This window comes from Protobothrops mucrosquamatus, unplaced genomic scaffold (genome assembly GCF_001527695.2).
Source record: "Protobothrops mucrosquamatus isolate PMUCROS unplaced genomic scaffold, P.Mucros_1.0 scaffold327, whole genome shotgun sequence".
Taxonomy (NCBI): Eukaryota; Metazoa; Chordata; class Lepidosauria; order Squamata; family Viperidae; genus Protobothrops; species Protobothrops mucrosquamatus.
In genome coordinates, this window is record NW_015386666.1 from 176,332 (window position 1) to 197,831 (window position 21,500).

At 38.1% G+C, this 21,500-nt stretch overlaps 1 protein-coding gene across 1 annotated transcript; it reads left to right on the forward strand.

The window, feature by feature from the left end:
* Window positions 1-4,122: 4,122 nt before the first annotated feature.
* On the forward strand, window positions 4,123-14,088 carry LOC114922525. Its single transcript, XM_029284011.1, has 6 exons — window positions 4,123-4,255; window positions 8,547-8,826; window positions 9,644-9,697; window positions 12,952-13,035; window positions 13,256-13,321; window positions 13,825-14,088. Exons 1-6 carry the CDS (start codon window positions 4,188-4,190, stop codon window positions 14,086-14,088), a joined length of 816 nt encoding a protein of 271 aa, XP_029139844.1. The 5' UTR covers window positions 4,123-4,187.
* The last annotated feature ends 7,412 nt before the right edge of the window (window positions 14,089-21,500 follow it).

Below are 21,500 nucleotides of genomic sequence, written 5' to 3' on the forward strand. Positions count from 1 at the left end.
TAAATATTTGTCTGGTTAAGCATTAACATTTGGTCAATCAAACACTTCAATGAACCTCTTTATTGCTTTGAAGCCATATTTTTACATGTTGCTAGATAAAGATCTGTATTTTTACATATTCATTATGTTCATTGCTTTATAAATCTGGTCAGAAACAAAAAAAAAAACCCAAGACAAGCTGATTAGAAAATATTTCTGTTGTATATGTTTATTTTATATTACTTTCAGTCAATTCAGTATTCAGCTACATTAAAATCCATAAATACATCCAAGGCCGTGGAACAGTTAGAGGGCGAAATTAAGGCTCACAATCCCTTGCACACTTATTTCGAAATAAGCCTGCTGATTGTGCTATTGACATTATGATAGAATATATAATATTCCTGCTGGGCTTCATAACGGCCTAATCAAACCATATGCAAATTAGGAGAATGTTTATGGAAACACTGCTTTTCAGATACAGCTGAGTACGTGTATGAGGGTAGGGAAGGATAAAGATAAAAACCTCTGCTCTTTAGTGACATCAAATAGAAGTGCAAGGAATTAAATATAAAGACAAAGCTAATACAGCTGCTTTGCTGCAGTGCAAGAGGGATATTACCCAGTTGCTTTAATACAGTGTTTCTCAACCTTGACAATTTTAAGGCATGTGGACTTCAACTCCCAGAATTCCACAACCAGCATTGCTGGCTGTGGAATTCTGGGAGTTGAAGTCCACATGCCTTAAAATTGTCAAGGTTGAGAAACACTGCTTTAATACATCTAGGAAAGCTGGTTTGGTGCAATGTGCTCCTTTCAAATGTTTTGCATAGTTCTAGAACAGACATGTCAAACTCGCGACGTCACGTGATGTCGCGCGACATATCGGAGCTTTTTTGCCATTGCCAGCAATGGGGTGGGCGCGGCTCCGGTATGATGAAACCGGACCGTGGGCCGGCAGTTTGACACCTCTGCTCTAGAAGATGCTGCTAGGAATCAGTTGCCCAATTAGTGCACTTCAATCCTAGCATAATATAGCCTGTTTGATTTTGGCATCAGATTGTGAAAACCAGATAGGTTGGTTTTCAAAACTGTGGTTTATGATTTAATGTTTTGTGTAGATGGAATTTGATTTCTACAACTAAGTTTAACAATCCTAGATTTGAATTATGTGTGGACCCAACCAGTGGTGTCTCTAGTAAATTGTCAAGGCATCTGACACAGGTACATAGGTTGTGGCATTTGTGTGATTACGTCATCATCATGTATCACAGAAATTTGTCTGCATAGTTTCTTGCAGGCACCACTAACTGTATTCACACCCTTAGCTTCTTAGTCAAAAATCTCTAGATGTATTGGTCAGCAAAGAAGATATCTAAATATCTTCTTGAATTTGACTTGACTTTAATATATTTGTTCTGTAAATAAAGCTCTACAGATTTATATTTGTATTTGTACCTCTTTCACAACATGAGTAACAAAATATTTAATATTTTATATTTATGCTAAGCTGAAGAAATATCTAATAAACATTCAACATTAGAAATCACAGAAATTTATTAGAAATGTATTATTAGGCCCAGTATTCTTCAACATCTTCATAAACAATTTAGATGAGGGGATAGTGGGGAAACTCATCAAATGTGGAAATGACACCAAGCTAGGAGGAATAGCAAACACTTTTGAAGATAGGCTCAAGAGCCAGAAAGATCTTGACAGGGGTCCTATCCAACAAAATGCAGTACAGTGGTGAAAAAGGTAAGGTTTTTCATTTAGGCAAGAAAAGCCAAATGCACAAGTATAGAATAGGTGGTACCTGGCTCAACAGCAGTAACTGTGAGAGGGATCTTGGAATCCTAGTGGACCATGAGCCAGCAGTATGCTGCAGCTGCCAAAAAAATCAATGCAGTCCAAGGCTGCATCAACATGTAGTCCTTGCCTTACAATCATTTGTTTAGTGACCGTTCGAAGTTACAACAGCACTGAAAAAAGTGACTTCTGTTTTTCACTCTTAATGACTGTTGCAGCATCCCCATAGTCATGTGATCAAAATTCGAATGCTTGCCAAGTGGCATGTATTTATGATGGTTGCAGTGTCCTGGGTTCACACAATCACCTTTTGTGACGTTCTGATAAGCAAAATCAATGGGGAAGCCAGAATCACTTAACAACTGTGTTACTAACTTAGCAATCTGCAATGATTTACCTAATACTAAGAAAGGTTCTAAAAGGGAGCAAAACTCACTTAACAGCTGCCTTGCTTAGCAATAGAAATTTTGGACTCAATAGTCGAGGAATACCTGTATCAAGATCAATGGAGTATTAGTACCGCTATATACTGCCTTGGTAAGACAACACGTGGCATACTGCGTCCAGTTCTAGTTACCACAATACAAAAAAGATCTTGAGACTGGAAAGAGTGCAGAGGAGAGCAACAAAGATAATTAGGGGCTGGAGGCTGAAATTTAGGATGAACGGTTGCTGGAACTGGGTATTTCTAGTCTAACAACGAGAAGGACTAGGGTTGACATGATAGCAGTCTTCCAATATTTGAGAGGTTGTCACACATAAAGGGGAAACCTACTCTCAAAAGCGCCTGAGTGCAAGACAAGAAGTAACAGATGGAAACATATCAAAGGGAAATCTAATCTAGAATTAAGGAGAAATTTCCTGACGGAACAGTTAATCAGTGGAATGGCTCGCCTTCAGAAATTGTGGGTGGTCACTGGAGATTTTTAAGAGATTGGACAGCCATTCATTTGAAATGGTATAGGGTTTCCTGCTTGAGCAACTAGAAAACCTCCAAGGTCCCTTCCAATTCTTTTCTGTTAGTCTATTAAAATCATTTTTCAGAGTATTTTTATAGCAAATGCCTTTAAGCTCAACTGTTTACATTTTTCACTACAATTCTTACACAGATTTATTAAAGATTTTAAACATATACAAGAATCTTAAAATAATTATGTCTGTTCTTTTAAATTTTTAAACTATTCTGTCTAGAAGTCTTCTATGAATCATTTTGGAATTTCTCTACATGTTTTTGTTTAATCCGAAATGCAGGAAATAATACTTGAGAAAAGAGGGAAAAGCTTCAAAGCCACATTCCTATGTCTTGTGTAACCCAAAAGAGAAAAGGACATTCTGGAATCATTTAGAGCTATTTTCATATTTGTGTTCCAGTTAAAAGATTCTGAGCTTACCAGGCATTTGATTTGTGTACATGTGTTTTGTATAAATAACCATGCGATTTGTAGCTTTTTTTTTTTTTTAGTTAAAAAAAGAAAGCACTCAAAGAAAAGGCATTTTTCTTTCACAAGTATTTTTCATTGGCATAAAAATTATTTTTTCCCTTCATTGGAGTGGGAGAGGTCCAAAAAGTAAGACGGAAGCCACAAATATTGACTGAAGTCCTGCTGCTTTTTACATAGGTCACAACGCTTAGAGAAGGGCTTTGTATCCTTATGACCATCATTTTTATGTGTTTGACCCCTCATGTGGACACCCCTTTTTTCAACTTACTTTTTGGTGGCATTGTTTAAGTAATGCAAACCTGTCAGATCTAATCAGATAGAAACAATTGGGGAAAGATAGTCCCACAAGTATCCAGTCCCCAGACTATGAAGGACTTTATAAATGACCATCAGCACTTTTAATTACACTCATACTAGTAATCTTTGCAGTTTGTGAACTAGCATCATTACATTAGTGTACTGTGACACATCCATTGGTCCACTGTTGCATTCTGGATCACTTGTGCAGACCATGTATAAAGTTCAATCTTTGCTATCTTTAGCTAACAGAGTAATATGCATCACAACAAACAGTTTCACATCTGGATCAAGAGACCATTAGATCCAAACTGAATGCAGTGGGAGATCTGAGGAAAGATGCGAAAAAAATGGTACCTGAATATTTCCTGTAGTTCTTCTTGAAACTTGTCATAATTTTAAGAAATATATGTTCTGAAATACATGTGACATGTGACAACTCCACCAAGGAGTTAGGACTATTCCCAAGCTTTGCCTCTTTTAATGTTTGGGGACTTAAGGGAGGTGCAAAGTTTGCAGTAACCTGAGCATTGCAGACAGACTTAGCAGCAGGTTCCAGGCTCCTGAACAAAAGTCAGCACAAGTTGTTGCCTTATGAACAAGAAACAAATCCAAGATTTCAGCCATTGGCATTAGGAAGACAAGGATTCAGCTTCCATAATGCCTCTGAGGAAGAAAGTGAGACCAAGTTCTGCTTCTGGGAAGTTAGAGACCTCCACGCTGACCAGGTAAGGGGCAATAATGGAAAGGAAGGTGTTACTTCTCTATACATTAAACAGAAACACATTGCTGCCTTTATTTATTTTTCTTTCAACACAAAACAAGATTTAGCTGTAGCTGCCAAGGCAGGCATGTTTGGAAAGCTTTTGTGGTTGTCAAGGAACCCAAGCTGCTGGAGTTTGGCATTTGTTTTTCTCCTTGTGTAAGAATTATAATTGTCTATGCCTGTCACTATGGTTTCTTTACTTAGCAATGGTTCCTCCACAGTTCTATCTTGTCAGGAATTCAGTATGTATAGCTGACCTGTGGATTTAGCGTCAGTGAAAAGTGTGAACATTTCTTAGGCAGGATGGTCTGTTAGCTCTTTTCTTGGGAAGATGCAGTGCATTATAATCACCTTCAGTCTCCTGGGGACTTTCTGATGGCATAACCTAAGACTTATTCTCACAGGAGAAACTTAAGAATACTGTGTTCCTGAAAAAAAAAAAAGCTTGTTAAATTTCTGACATGTTTTTGATTAAATTCACAGAGCAGAGGGAATATTTTTAATGTCATTTAATATAACTTTGGAAGGATTCTTGCTAAGAGTACACTTCTGAGCAAAAGCACTTTTTGCAGAAAGGAAAATCTTGTTCCTTTGTATATTTTATTTCAGTCAGGAGTGGCATGAATAAGCTGAAAGTGGTTGATTCATTGATCTATCACAATTTTCTAGGACAAGAAAAAAAACACTGAAGTATGGACAGAGCCAGTTATTCAGTCACACAATCTTATCCATTGACAGTTTGCAATAGGTGCAACATGCTGTATGCTCTAATTTTATTTAGTCATTCATTCTTTGCTCGAAAGGTCTCAGGGTCTCACAAAACTATACAGAAAACAGGCATATTTAATGGCTACCTTTAAAAACTCTGAACCTTCACCATTTCATTGATGGAAAAGTTCAGTAATTTTCTAAAACTCTTTTAATTAACAGAAGGGCTAAATAAACATCCCCTAATATTTGAATTATCCTCTGCCTTTCAAAAAGGGTAAGCATTTCTCCTTCAAAAACCACCTTGATATGAAATGTTATGTTACTAATATAATATTTTGTAGAATTTTGCTAAATCACCAGTTTTGATGTATATATCCTAAGAGTTGGGCTTTGTCCCAAGGTTACATTAAGTTTCCTCTGTTCTTCTGTATATACATAAATTATACATTCCTCTTTTTACAGAATACCCTGTTCAATAAGCTATCTCAGCCAGAGATGCTCAACAACCAATAGAAGACAATATATGTAGCTTATATCATACTCAACTCTATATCATGCTCAACCATGTCAAGTCCAAATATCCAGTGGAGTTCATTGGATGACTTTGAGCCAGTCAGGCCTCACAAGGTTGCTTTGATATGGATAAAATGGGACAATTACCTTCCCATCCCATCCCAGTTACCCGTCTGCAAGAATAAATAAAACAATATAGAATGATTATGTCACATATATGTAAATCACAGCTTAGGTTTTATATTCTTACTAGTGCTGTGACCAGATGTGCTTTAGTTAATCAGAGTGAGTGAGAACTTTTAACATATCGGCCTTTTTTTCAAAAAAGTAATAGTAATAATATGAAAAATATACAGATCCATCCATGACATTAAACTCAAAGGAGATTTTGCCTTTTTAAATCATTTCTATATAGTGTAGTTCAGGGGTCTTCAAACTTGGCCCTTTTATGATTTGTGGACATCAACTCCCAGAATTCCTCAGCCAGGCATGCTGGCTGAGGAATTCTGGGAACTGAAGTCATCAAGTTATAAAAGGGCCAAGTTTGAAGACCCCTGGTTTAGTTTATTGTATTTTCCAGTATATCTGAATAATATCTAGTAGGGAAATACCACGGAGATATTTTAGCAAAGATCATGTCATTTCAATTAGCTTAAGTGTAACCAAGCAACATTGAAGAGTAAACAAAACATGAGAACAGTGTTTAAAACTATCACTCACCACAAAACTATAGTGTATGTTTATTTTGGGGTTGGCTTTCAGCCAGGTAACTGGCTTGTGCATTTAAAAAGGATCATCTAAGGAAACCATAGTCAAAACTAAAGAGAATTCAGCCCATTCCTCCATACATCATTTTATTTGTTGTCATATGTTTATCCATTAAGAAACGCATATGATCTGGGAAGCCAGGAAACATATACTCTATCCATTGTGCTCTACTGTTTTCTAGTTGAGGTGGATGTACTAAAGATATAGGCTTCCCACATCATTTGGGATGCAATCTGTAGCTCCACAAAGCCTTTGGAGCAATCCTAAGGGTCCAAATTACTGGCAAATTGTAATTGTCAATTGTAATAGAAGAGAAAAAAATATTAATTTCCCAAGAAGTAGGAGTTCTGACATCCAGTGGGCAGTTGGATACCAGTAGTTTTATATAAGATTCAAGATAATAAACATATTCATAGAGCAAAAAGGGCAGTAGTTTATTAAAGTAATATAAATTACAGGAGAATGTATACTTAAACATCCTTTCTGCAGATAAAACTTTGAAAAAGATTGTAAGTGAACCCTTTCTTGGGCCAGCTGGAATATAGACCCTTCTCAGTCATGTCTACACCAAGTCCCCATCCTATTCTGACTTCTCTTGGCTTAAGTACTTTTATATAAATATAGGAGGTTGGTCTGTTTTAGCTCCTGAAGATGCCTGCTCAGGAATGTCTCGTCCTGGAATTCAACAACTCAATTTCCCTTTTGAAAAGTTACTCTTATACTCAATTGAGAGATAAGATTGGGATAAATAGCATAAGTTTAGAACAGAAGGTGCACATGCATCAAGGTCAGTACTGTAAATATAATTTTTTTTAGAAAGAAAAAGTAATACAGAGTGCAGAAGCAAGCAAGTCAAATAATATTGGATGATAAAAAATAATGTGAAATTTATATAAACCAGGAGAAAAGTGGATCATGTCATTATGTCTCCTCACCATTTTGTTTGCATAATAATTACTATTATTATTATGAACTTATTAAAATATAGCTTAATTAATAAATTACAGCCTAACTAACTCTATATGATTAATTCAATTTTATTTTACTTATATCACCATCATTCCATTCCTGGTTGTGTCCATATCTGGAAGCATAACTGTCAGAATGCCACTTAAAGATCAAGTATGACCCTTGACATAAAAACATTTCTGTTTACCATGCTACCCTGCATATAGCCTGCATTGTGCCCTTGCAAGCTGGAGATCTTTTAATATATGAGCAGAAGACTTCAGCATCAGGCAAAAGCCATTACAGAATGGATAAATCCTTTGTCTCTGATCTAAATGCACACATTTCTGGAGGATATTTCATGTTAATCCTTCAACCAAAGAGAGCAAGAGCTTTGAAGCACCATAAAAATTAAGAAATATATAACTACTTTGTTACTTTGACTTAGAATGAAAGAATGATAGAGTTGAAAAGGAGAGTTTAGGTTATTATATCCAATCCCTGTCAATAGGTTCAACTGGTTGGAGAGTTGGTGGGCAAATGCACTTCAGTTGGGATGGGTTGGGGGACACAGCTGAAGAAATTGGGTGAGCCATTTCAGCAAAAAGGAAATACTCATGGCTTTGCAGCTATATTCTTCAGATAGAATTGAGTCAATCCCAAGTTAGGGTGTTAAGAGTACACACACACCTAATCATCATGCTTTGCTCTGTTCTGCAAGATCAGGACATGTATAAAAGAACATGTGGTAGTATTTGCCATCCATGGAATATTGTATCCTCAGAATATTCACCTCATTCCCCCTGTTGAAACTCAGATAGTCAGCCAAACTGGAGCTCTTTCATAGAGTTGTTAATGCATAATTGTATGGTTTTGGGATGCTGTGTTGGTTTTTAGGTTATGTATTTAATTGGATTTTTATGAATATTCTTGTAATCACTTACAAAGCAAGTGATTTCCAAAACTGTATACAGTATAAATAGATAGACAGAAACTCTTAAAAGTGTCCATAATGAAGCACCTTTCTTCCTTCTTCTTCCTTGTCCTTCTTTCTTGCTTTGTTATCTGCAGCTTTAGTCCAAATTTTAGAAAGTCACTTCACCTTTTAATACCTCTGGCATCTTTATTTGTTAGTAGAATAACTGTATTTTGTGGATAAAAAACCCCTGTCTCATTGTGACAAAGAGAATGAACTCTAACCCTAGTCTGGAACCTTACTTCTTTTGTTACTATTATTCCCCAAACTGGTTAATAATGAACGAACAATAATACCATTTCCCACATGGTCACCTTCTGTTTTTCTGCTTGGACAGCATTCTGAATGAGCTAACAGAGCTGACATCAACAAAAGACTCTCTGTTTGGAAGGGCACAGACTTCATTAGGAGGCCCCAGATTGCAAACTGCCTCTCCAGTTTCTATTGGCAGCTTCTCAGAAGGCCAAAAGAATATTCCCAGACCTCCAGAATGGCTGGTGAGGGAATTGCTGAAACGGCAGCAAAGGAGTCACTCCATTGGACTCATGGAAAACATCTCAGAGAGCGAAAGTATTCACCACCGTGCCGATTCCTCCCGAAGTCACTGGAAAGGCAAAGTATAACACATTCTCTTGTTGGCTTTAGTAAGGATTTTCCAGAGTTAAAGGCTATGAAGAGTTGTGTAAAAGATTATTCAAATGTCCTTCTAAGCAGAAAGCATCTGCTTAGAAGTTGTTTATAAGTCAGGTGAAAACTGAGGCACATATTTTTCGTCATGCTATAAATTTTTATCAGGTTATTTAGGACTGTAGCACACATTTCAGTCTCCATGGAGATGCCACAGAACTGGCATTGCAGTCTGTTCAAAACCAACCACTGAAATGTAAAGCAAAGATATGGGGATTCATATCTATTTTTCTACTTAAAAATATTATCAGTTTGGGGGTGGGGGGGGGGAGAGACTGGACCTACCATTCAAAGGTATGAAATATGTTTTGTTGCCTATGTAGGGGCTGATCTATATATATCAACTGAAGGCATGTAAATAAAACAGTTATAACAAAGGAAAACTTAATTAACTCTCTGCTATATAATTTTCTCATATTCTACCTTCCTTTTGGGTACATTCTACATTAATGGGGCTTTATGTTTGTCTGAAACATCTGAAGCCTTAGCTCAGAGGAGCAGAGTTGAACATTTGAGGGCTTATTTATTAAGATTTTACATTTATATACTGTTTTCATATATTACTTCTATTTTGTTACTTGTCTTCTAAGAGTGTACATTCCTTCTGATGCTTTAAGAGGGGACCAGACAATTTGTGGCAGATATTAGATATTGACTCAAGGCATCGAACTAGAAACTTCTCTTTGAAATTTAGTTGTGTACCATACAATGCTTGCATTAATCCATCTTGCTCTTTGTCTTGGCAAGATCGAACAGCAGATTACTCTTGATCAGCTGCAGAAACTATACACAGCCTTTCAGGTACATCCTATTAAATAATTGGTGTCAAAGCATGTAATAATCTTTGGGTGGAAATTTTTGATGTTGCAGTTCCAACATATCTGGGAGTATCTAAGTTGAGAAAGTTTGTAGATGTTATCCCATTGGAAAATATAGATTAAAGGCACCTATTAATTGAAAAGATATTATGCTTTGGAATTGATTTGATTTTAATGTAAGGTGAGCGTGAAAGAAAGTATTCATTGTTGAAAGGGTCATGGTCAAGAGATGTACTGTATGTCAGCAACAAAGTAATATAATTCTTGCAGCATCTGATTGCTTATACTGGCAAGTGTTTTCTTGGCATAAAAGGATAAATGATGATTAAATATTGCTATTTTATTGTTTTAATCTTTGCTACAGATAGAGCATATGTTACCTAGGTTAACTGGGATTGAAGTGATTTGTAATCACTGAGTAATCAAGAAATTGTCGTCATTGTTCTTACTCAACTTTTTTTTGGTTTTGGGTATTGGTTGGGAATTAAGACAAGGATAAATATTGACCCAACTTAATATATCTCCATGCCTGACCTAGTCTCCATATTGATGGCAAATACTTTATTAAAAACTACGATCTTCTGGACTCATCTGTCCCACTACTGTAAAGTGGAGACATGAAAACCAAGGGTCAAGGAAATATGTGGCTGAGCAAACTTTACTGAACAGATTGTCCACATCATCTGGCATTAAGGACTAAAACACCATCAGAGCTCTAGTCTCATAATCATCTTTGTTGCTCTGAATATTCATTTTGCGTAGCAAGATGGACGGCATATAAATTTAATAAATAAATAGAAAATATTACTCAAAACTGAACTGCACAAATTGTGGAGTTTAAGACATGACTAGTCTGACAAATGTTGCTTTCAGTCTTGCTCATATATTACTGAGTGCTACTGAGATAACTGTTTGATCTATAGCCGAACTTGAGCTACTCAGGAAAGCCCAACTCAGTAACACAGAGAAAATGTGTCCTAGTGGACAATCGGAGTCCTAATGGACAATCACCTAAATATGAGCCAGCAGTGTGCTGCAGCTGCCAAAAAGGTCAACACAGTGCTAGGCTGCATTAACAGAGGGATAGAATCAAGATCACGTGAAGTGTTAATAGCACTTTACAATGCCTTGGTAAGGCCACACTTGGAATACTGCATCCAGTTTTGGTCACCGCGATGTAAAAAAGATGTTGAGACTCTAGAAAAAGTACAGAGAAGAGCAACAAAGGTGATTAGGGGACTGGAGGCTAAAGCATATAAGGAACGGCTGCTGGAATTGGGTATGTCTAGTTTAATGAAGAGAAGGAAGAGGGGGACATGATAGCAGTGTTCCAATATCTCAGGGGCTGCCATAAAGAAGAGGGAGTCAAGCTATTTTCCAAAGCGCCTGAAGGCAGGACAAGAAGCAATGGGTGGAAACTGATCAAGGAGAGAAGCAACCTAGAACTAAGGAGAAACTTCCTGACAGTTAGAACAATTAACCAGTGGAACAACCTGCCTCCAGAAACAGTGAATGCTCCAACACTGGAAGTTTTTAACAAGAGACTGGACAGCCATTTGTCCGAAATGGTATAGGGTTTCCTGCCTGAGCAGGGGATTGGACTAGATGACCTTCAAGGTCCCTTCCAACTTGACTATTATTATTATTATTATAAAATAAAATGAAAGAGGAGAAAAATGGCTTTTCCCCTTTTACCAAAAAATAGGCTCAAAATGTTCAAACCAATTTAGGATACATTTTCCTCTACTCATTCCAGTCATCTCCCAACATTTTCCACTGCCCTCAGCTGACATTTATTGCTGGCCACCTTGCAACAGTGACTCAGTATAACATGACTGAATGAGTTCCTCTTCATGAAAAATATTCAGGGGTTAATATGTCAACTAATGTTGAGACTCTAGAAATAATGCAGAGAAGAGCAACAAAGATGATTAGGGGACTGGAGGCTAAAACATACAAAGAACACTTGCAGGAATTGGATATGTCTAGTTTAATGAAAACAGGGACTAGAGGTGATATGATAGCAGTGTTCCAATATCTCAGGGGCTGCCACAAAGAAGAGACAGTCAATCTATTTTCCAAAGCACTTGAAGGCAGGAGAAGAAACAATGGATGGAAACTAATCAAGGAGAGAACCAACCTAGAACTAAGGAGAAATTTCCTGACAGTGAAAACAATTAATCAGTGGAATGACTTGCCTCCAGAAGCTAGGAGTGCTCCAACACTGGAGGTTTTCAAGAAGAGATTGGACAACCATTTGTCTGAAATGGTATAGGGTCTCCTCCTCGAGCAGGAGGAAGATTGGACTAGCAGACCTTCAAGGTCCCTTCCAACTGTCATTCTGTTATTAAAACATGTAATATTAAAAAAACCAGAGCAAAATATAATATCACCATTACTCCATTACTGAAATCTTCCTCTCTGCTTTGGCCTTGGCTGTAGAAGGGGCAGCTCATTATCTGCCACAGGTCTGGGGAAAGTGTTCCACCTACTTACTGAAGGCTTCTAGAGCCAGGGGGAAAGAAGGTCCAGATAAGTGGGTGTCTTTTTACCCAGGACCAGAAACAATAAAGATCACAAGAGCTGTTCTCATCAGGTGGCATGATTTATTGAGTGGCAGGTAAAAGTATCAATAGAGATAGAAGCAAAAATATGTAACTTTGGTAGAGAAACAGAGTCATCTCATTATAATGAAAGTGGGTCAGAATCCCTCTTGAATTCCTGGGGACTGCTGTATCTGCCAGGCCTCAGCCCAAAGACAATATAGTGAATCCAGTTCTTTATTTGCTTATGTCTAATAGACAGAATCTTGCCAGACTAAAGCTAAAAACTTCTAACCTAATACCGTAGATATACCCTGGGAGATTCTAATTCTACCCTGAATCTTTTCCTTCCTCCTCCATCTAGTTCAGGACTACATAGACTCTTGCCTTGATCCCTTGTTTGAAATGCGCTGCCTTCTCCATGGGAAGCCATGGTGTTACTGCTGACATTCCCCCAACTTTTTCTTCAGCTACACATTTCTTCATAGTATTTGATTTCTGAATGAAGAAAATATTGAGATTATGGTACTTTAGTTTTACATTTAACATTGTTCTCATGTTTAAATTATTCAGAAAGAAAAAAAGAAGTGACAGAAGAAAGAAACTATGATTTTAAAACCTAAGCTAATATTTTGCCATGTCTACTGCTCTATATTAATACTTAATAATGTTTTGCTGCTTTATTTGCCTCCAGGGATTGGAAACAAGTGGACATAAATCTGTGGATGTAGAAAGCTTCAAGCACATATTAAAGACATGTGCGGGGTCACATAATACAGTAAGCAAGCAGTTTGAAATTTCTTGGGATATTTTAACATGTAGCAAAAGTTATTAGTAAAAGGGGTGTGGGAAATTTCATGCTTTCTTTCCTGCCCTGTTTTAAGGTGCTGCATCAAATTGGGGGGGGAGGGAATAGTGAGCTCCAACAAAATGTGTCTCATGAAATTTCAATGCTTTGTTAATATCAAGATCTTTTGCACATTTTTTTCTCTTTATAGACTGATGAAGAAGTGGAAAAACTATTCATGAAAATAGACTATTTGGCAACTGGCAACATTCAGTGGGTACATACATATTTTGGTTAACGGAAAAGTAGATGAGATGTAGTCAAGCATTTGGCCACAACAAAACAAGAAATCATTTTTTAAAAAATTGTGAATTAGCAGAAGTTTTTGACTGTGGCAGCATTAGAAAAGTGTTAAATAAATAAACACAAAATGACAGATGTTTCCGATTTGGACCACAAGTAGCTTCAACAATTGATTGAAGGTGTTGGAAATAAATGGCGTTACAGTATATGTGGAGGTATTGAAATTAGTACAAAGACAAAGATTTTGTTTCTTCTGTAAATATGTATAGTGCCATGCTCCGTAAGTTAGTAACATTACTTGTCAAATGTTACATATATTTTACTTGGCATGTTTGTAGGATGGAACAAATAAATTTGGCTCAATGTTCACTTAGGAATAAACCTATTAGATACTGAAGGATTCAGATCTGAATAACCATGCATGCCACTTGCATGCACAGATACCAGGATAATAACTGTCTCTTTTTCTCGATGCAGCATGATTTCTGCACATACTTGCAGATAGAATATGCTGAATTGGACAGCTCATCTACACGCCTGAAAGAGGTCGCCTTTTCACTTCCTGCCACAATGCAAGAGATCCCACACGGAGAGCCTGTACTACGCATTTGCTCCCTGGTGGATAGCACATTAATAACAGCACAAGAAGATGGGCAAATTTCCTTCTGGTCACCAGAGTTCAAACTCAAACGAAGCAAAATGGTGTTTGTATGTCACATGTTTTTATGTTGCAGTATTTAGGAATATAGTTCTATTTGTTTCCATTTGTATTGCATTCTATCCAAAGGAGGTTACATTTTAAAAGATCTTCCTGCTAAAGTGGAATTCCCAGTTGTTCAAGTCCACCTATCCTGGCATGTCATACAGCCTTTTCCAATATGACTTTCCAGATGTTTGCTGGTGCTGAAGGAAATTGCACTGCATTATCTCTTTAGAATGGTTTTTACATGCCTTTTTGGACCACAGCCTTTCAGCTCTTGACTCTCAAGCAAATTTCTTCATACCTGTGGCTAGAAATGAAGTTGGCTTATGAAATACCTTTATGAATTCTAGACTCTTTCTTCACTTTAGCCTCAGTAATAGCCAGATATCCCAACAGAATACCAATTACCACCACCAACAACAATGGATCCTCTTCTTCCTTACTTCACCCTCTAATTGCCTTCTTGGATAATTTTTGTGGACTGCAAGAAAAAATAGTTAAAAACACCAATGTTGGCACTTTTTCTGTTTCTTTGGCTTCTAAGAAAAAATGGAAGAACTCTTTCTATTTTCATCAAGATTATATTATGTGTGTGTTAAAGAAAATACTCCAGCCTTTCAAAAGTTTATTGATTAATCTGTATTTTTTAAAAATCCATCTTTTTGCTGGTGCACGTGGCTTCAGCATCCACTGGCAGCCAGCCCAATAGCCCAGGATGAAATGCTGGACAGTTACCAGTGCTGGAGAGCATGATGCATTCCCACCACAGCACATGTTAGCCAATAGAAGTGGAGGCATTGCCTGTAACAGAAGGACCTATTGCAGTTCAACTACTTGGATTGCTGATGCCAGCACAAGTCAGAAAATACTATTTTTGATGCAGAGCAAGAAAAGCCAGAAGTTGACTTCACCACAGATTGGGGTTGAATTGAGGGCGATGTTGTATGTTCCAGTCCTTAGGAAAGAGTTAATGAGCCAATGCAACTTTATGGCTTTTCATGGCCAGCTATCACAGATGTTGCTGTGAAAGGGCAGTACCTAATCTTAAACCACAGTCCATTGATTTAAAGCTCCAAGCAGATTTTATCAGCTCTACTTAGAAAAATCTTCTTAAGCAATTCCACATACCTTCTGCAACCAGCCAGATATCTTAGTTGCATAACAATTCTAGAATTTGCCAGGGCTTTATCCTTGGCCAGATTCAATGCCCTCCCAACAGCTGTTACGGAAGGGAGATACCAAAAGATCCCTTTGAAAAGTAACTGTGTCCGTATGGAGAAGAAATAATTGTATTATTTATTTATGTATGTATTTAATTGTTTATATTTATTTAGTTATCAATCAAACCTCTTAACTGTCCATCTCTCTCGAAGAGGGGAATCTTAATTTGTAATATCCCCTCTTAGCAGATACTCTCCAGGAATTATCCCCATTCCTTACTAAACGTCTGGTCATTCCATTTTGTTTCATCTTAAGTTGTTATTATCTAATCAATTTGATTTTACTTCTTTGACCATAGCTACAGTAAATACTGTTTTGTATTTTCCACAATACACCTTAACATTTCTTCTAATGCTTTTTAGATATTTTAGAACAATGCTTTTTTCTTTTTTTATCTTAAATAATTGTGGTTCTCTTGTTCTATTTGTTGATCAATGACCATTTTTTTTAAAATAATGACTTTTTGATTAACGAGCCATCTCTGCACCAGGAGAAGCAGGAAGTATGGATCAGACCTAAGTCTTAACATGAGGGAGAGAAATGTACCGTACAGATGTTGCTGAACAACTATTCCCAAGGTCCATCAATATTGCCTATGCCAGTGATGGCGAACCTTTTAGAGACCGAGTGCCCAAACTGCAACCCAAAACCCACTTATGCATCGTCGAGTGTCGGGTGGGTGTGGTCCATTGGCTGGGTGTTGCCAATTGGGTGGGCGTGGCCAATTTGGTGGGCGTGGCTGCAGTGGTAATGGCAGACTGGGTGAGACTAAAAAGTTCAATCAATCAATTCCAACTTTGCAAGACCTTTTTTTCCCCCGCGAGAAGTTGAAATTGACTGATTGAACCTTTTTTTTTTTGCACACGGCAGCGGAGGCCTAAAGCAAAAAGGTTTTATAAAACCCAGCTAAAGGCCTAGGACTGGGGCAACGGCGCATGTGCCCACAGAGAGGGCTCTGGGTGCCGCCTCTGGCACCCGTGCCATAGGTTCGCCACCACTGAATAGGCTAACTGGACAGCTGGGAATAGTAGTTCAGCAATATTTGGAGAACTGTGGGTTTCCCACTTCACTCCAACTGCATTCTTTAGACAATCCAAATACCAAAGAAATCTCTTTCCTTATATTAGTGTACTGGCAAGAATTTCTTCTTAAAACTATTCCTCTTATTATTCTCTCTGGTTACAACCAAGTCCTCTCTGCTTTTTCCTGTATCCAAGTGACTTTTTAAAATTTATTTTGATTTTAAAAGGAGCCTAATTAATGATTCAGAAACTGTTTAACTGTTTTTCCCCTTTGTAGGAGAAAATTCACAGAAAATCTAAGTGGTTGATGGATTTTACTGTCATGACACCATACAATAAACTAATTCTGGGAACTGGGTAGGTATTTTATATATAAACTCACTAACGTGATTGATCATTTCCTTTTACTGCAGAGCATTGGGAGACACATTTACTGGAACACAACAAAAGCTACAGGATATGGTAAAACATTTCAAGATGGATACAGGTTGTGAGCAAACCTTGTACCATCATGTTTTTAATGCCAGTCAGTGGATGCTGCAACAGGAGAGGAAAATTTTAAAAAAATAAAATAGCAGTGCATGAGTAACCAGAATATTATTCATGCCAGCTGGAGGAGATTCTCTTGAGGTGGATGTTGCTGGGTGGGGCTGGAATTTCAGCTAAGGAAACCAACAATCACAACTCTTTGAATGTTGAACATTAAAAGCTATATAGCCAGCAACACAGCATAGACCCACTCTGGGTATGCAGTACAACCTGTTTGTAAAGGCAACAACATTTGAATAGCATGATTTCTTGCCTCTATGGAACAAGGCAAAAAAGCAATGTGGATATGACCTGTGGCCAATTTCATAAATAGATGCAACTCTTGCCACACCTGCTGCTGTAAAGGAAAGGCTGCCACCTTGGCTTTGCAGTTCCCCCTCAGTAACCCAGACAAAGGAGAAGAGCTGAAATTGACAAGAGATTTGTCAGTTTCTCATTCTCTTAGAACAGGGCTTTTCAACCTTTTCACCCATTGTACCACTTTTAGGATATGGCAACATCCGAATACCACCAGTCGCCTAGCAAGGTGTCAAAAACTTGATGACCAAAAAAAAAAAAAGGAAAAAAGTGATAAAGTACAGGTAGTCCTCGACTTACAACAGTTCGCTTAGTGACTGTTCAAAGTTACAATGGCACTGAAAAAGTGCCCCCCAAGGCACAGCCGAGCAAGACACCTGCCTGCCCACCCGGTCGCGCTCTTCCTCCTGTCCAAGGTTTTCATTGTTGTGAGCATTTCTGTTGAGGATTGGCAGTGGGGGTGGGGTGGGAGGTGTTTGGTTTTTATTCCCTCTGCCTGCTGGGTGGTTGCAGCAGGTTTTGGTCACTTCACATGACTCTGGGACACTGTGACCATCATAAATATGAATCAGTTGCCAAGAATCTGAATGTAAATCGCAAGACCCTGGAGATGCTGCAACATTCCAGCTGATCAGCGCTTCTTCTGGGCTCAGCAGAAGCACCAGGATCAGTGCTGCTTTCCAGCTGATTGGTGCTTCTTCAGGGCTCAGCAGAAGCACCAGGATCAGCGCCGAGCTCCAGCTGGAGCCTGGCGCTGATCCTGGCGTTCCCGCTGAGCCCTGACAGTCCTGAAGAAGCACCGATCAGCTGGAAAGCGGCACTGATCCTGGCGCTTCCGCTGAGCCCTGACAGCCCTGCAGCTCCAGCCATCTCTCGCTCAGGCTTGTGCGGTGCTGCCACTGGTTCAGCTCATTTCCCTCCCCCGCTACCACTTTTCTAGGATGGTCGCGTACCACCTGCCAGGTGCCAATGTACCACAGGTGGTACCCGTACCACTGGTTGAAAAGCCCTGTCTTAGAAAGGGACAAGGTATCTTTCCCTTCTTTTCTTTACAGATGGGGTGGAGCTAAGGGATTCTTGTTGCTGCAGAGATTTTTGCTCTTTTTTCCCAGTATTTCTGATGCTGGCAAAAAACCAAACAAATCATGGATAATTTTCTAACTTCTCTTGAATGCAGAGAACGGGAGTGGTGGTGTGGGGACACTAAGTTATAATTGATAGTTTAACTAAATGAAACATTAACTTTTATAATTATAGAAGTCTTCTATTTCCATTTAAGGAAATATCAGATAGTGTGCAGTTCAGAATAAATGGATACACACAGTACTAAATCAAAATGAAACAAACCCTACAATGTCTTAGATTCATGTCTATTTAATCCCCTTTTAGAGCTGAATTCTGGAACTTTGGAAGAGGGTGGAATTAAATATCCACAGCATCCATAATTTTACAAAACTCATGTCATCTCTTACGCTAAAACCTCTTACATTTTTCTCATAGCAGAATTGCTATGAGGAGCATGTGGAAAGAGACACAGCACCAACAAAATTACAATATGTGCTTCCTAACATCATGACATGAATGATTAATAATGTATTAATATCATGGCCTCTGATGCAAATACATAAATTGCATCATTTGCATGATTATATGACACAAATGTCAGGATATCATCCATCTGAACATAAATAGAACCATACACTATGTTCCAATTATGCTGTCACAAATATCTAACGACATTACAAAATTAGTTTTATTTCCAATCCATTTTGAAATTAATCCTTGTCTACAGCTAATATTTACCACTGTTTGTCTTATTTATGGGGAAAGTATGTCTTTAAAGTCTGTGATGTTAACATCTGATCATATTTTAACTGGTGATAGGGATCGTGAACTTCAGTTCTATGAAAGCTCCAACTTTGAACCCTACCTTCAGATTAGTGGCTTGGAAGCCATACCTTTGAATCTAGATTACTGGTAAGCCAATATAGATCCCTATCACGTACCATTTAATCATCACATAATGATTCCATATTATTATATATGGCACTAGATCTATTATTATGCTCTGTTTTGGCATTTGGTACTCTTATATAATTGTGGAAGATCAATGTGCAATACATTTCTCTGGCTATGATTCTTTCTTTTGTTTTCCTTTTGCTTCAGAAGACGTTCTTGTAATTTTCCCATAATGTCCCAAAATGTTGCTGCATCAACTGTTTGGGTGCATGGGAGGCTCCAAGAATCATGAAGGTTGGGGAAAACAGATTTCCTGTGGCTGTGCTGGCATTCTGGCCACACTAACTAGCACTGGTGGAAATGATAGTTCAGTAGTATCCAGAGAGCCACAAGTTCTGCACTTATGAGATAAAGATACAGCATCATTATAGCATTAACTATCCTTTCATAATTAGACTTCAGAAAATCATGGGAACCTGTAAGCATGAGAACCTTTATAACAGATCAGGACCTTAGAGTGTTAAAATGCCAAAATTCCAAAAGTCCCATTCAAAATCTCTATGCCTGATCATGCACATTTAGAAAATGATTCAAAGGACATCCTGTGAATTTTTCATGAGCACAACAGCTCCCTGCTGTTCATTAAACCAACCTATCCTTCCTTAGATTTCTTGCTCAAACTGAAAGGAAAAAAAGATGGTGGTTCCTTTAAGAATTGTTTTAATGAGGCAGTTCTTAAAGCATTTTTGACGCTTATACCGAAGCCTGAAGGAAAGTAGGTCACTTTAATAAGTAGCAGACGGGGGTGCTAGCCTTTCATGGGTTCAAAGTACCGCTTCTGAATCATTTTCAAAGCACGTTAGCCTTACTCTGTACTGAGAACTGGAACTGTACAGCGTTGCCTCATTTTCATTCATCTCTGACTTTCTATGTTGGGCAGGATGATTTGCAACCAAGGAATTTTGTTCAGCTGATTGTAGTTAACATGATTTGCAGAACTGAAAGTCTTGATTGCACACTGCTACCCTTTGTGCAAAGCATATTCAGATGAAACTGATTACAATTTGTTTACAAATCTTCCTGATGTACGGATGTCATAGGCTTCAGAGCGCATATCTGCATTCCAGGCTCCTCTATGCCTAGATGTTTATAAAGGTTTGAAGAACGCAGTCTTGTTTAGATTTCATTTATACACTTGCAGGATTCAGATTTGCTTGAAAAAATTGTATGCAATGTATTTATGAGGGACAAGAAATTCTTCATTTTCTCCTATACTTCATTTTCAGCTGTACAGATCATGATGAATGTATGATTCTTTATGGTGATGACCAGGTATGTATTCTAAAAACAATTGCTCGAAGAAAAGAAAACAAACAGAAGTGTGATATTTGCTTCTAAAAGTATAATCATAGAATTATATAGAGTGTGAAGGGGGAAGTTAGACTAGATCCGAATTGCTGCTCATTGTGTGAATCTAAATGAAAAATCCCAAACAAATGGTTGTCTAGACTGTACTTAAATACATCCAAAGAATGGTAGCCCGTCTTTGATAGGAAGTTTTTTCTAAGATTCAGGGGGTTCTTCCTCTTCCTGTAATTTAAATATATTATTCTGCATTCTAAAAAAACAAACAAATAGGTTTTTACTTTCTTCCATCCTTCCAGGTATTTGAACAAGAACATTATACAGTATCTCTGCTGAGTTGGTTTTTCTTTTTTCTCTTAAGGTCAAATATATCAAACTCTCTCAATCTCTTTTCATATGGTTTAATTTTTAATCCCATTTTTATTACCCTTCTCTGAACTCTGCTTCACGTTCCCTGAAATGTGATGCCCAAAACTGAATACAGTATTCAAAGTGGGGGCCTGACCAAAACCAAAATATAGTGAAATGATTATTTCTTGTGATTTGGAAATTATACTTCAGTTAATGCAACCATTAACTGAATAACCCACAAATTATACAGGTAGTCCGTGAGTTATGACCATAATGAAGCCTGCCCATCATGGTCATAATGTGATTGTAAAGTGGGTCAGTCAAGTAGCCCAGAGGTCCCCAACCTTTTGGGTACCAGGGACCGGTTTCGTGGAGAGAGGTTTTTCTGCGGACTGGAGGGGGCATGGTTTCGCATGCTGCCTGCATCCCACGGATGAGGCTTTGTGTTCTGTCCCCGTTCTGACCCACACACCCAAACAGCCAGCCGAGGGTTAAAGACTTCTCCAGACACCACTTCACAGATAAGAAACTTGGCAGCAGCTCCGTAGCTGCCTGCCAAGACCTTTTACTCCAAACACACAGAAACAAAAACAATACACACAGTTTAAAGCCACAGCACACTACTTTGCCAGAGATTCAGCTTTTGTCCATCACAGAGGTCCAAATGGCCACCACCACCCTTTTAT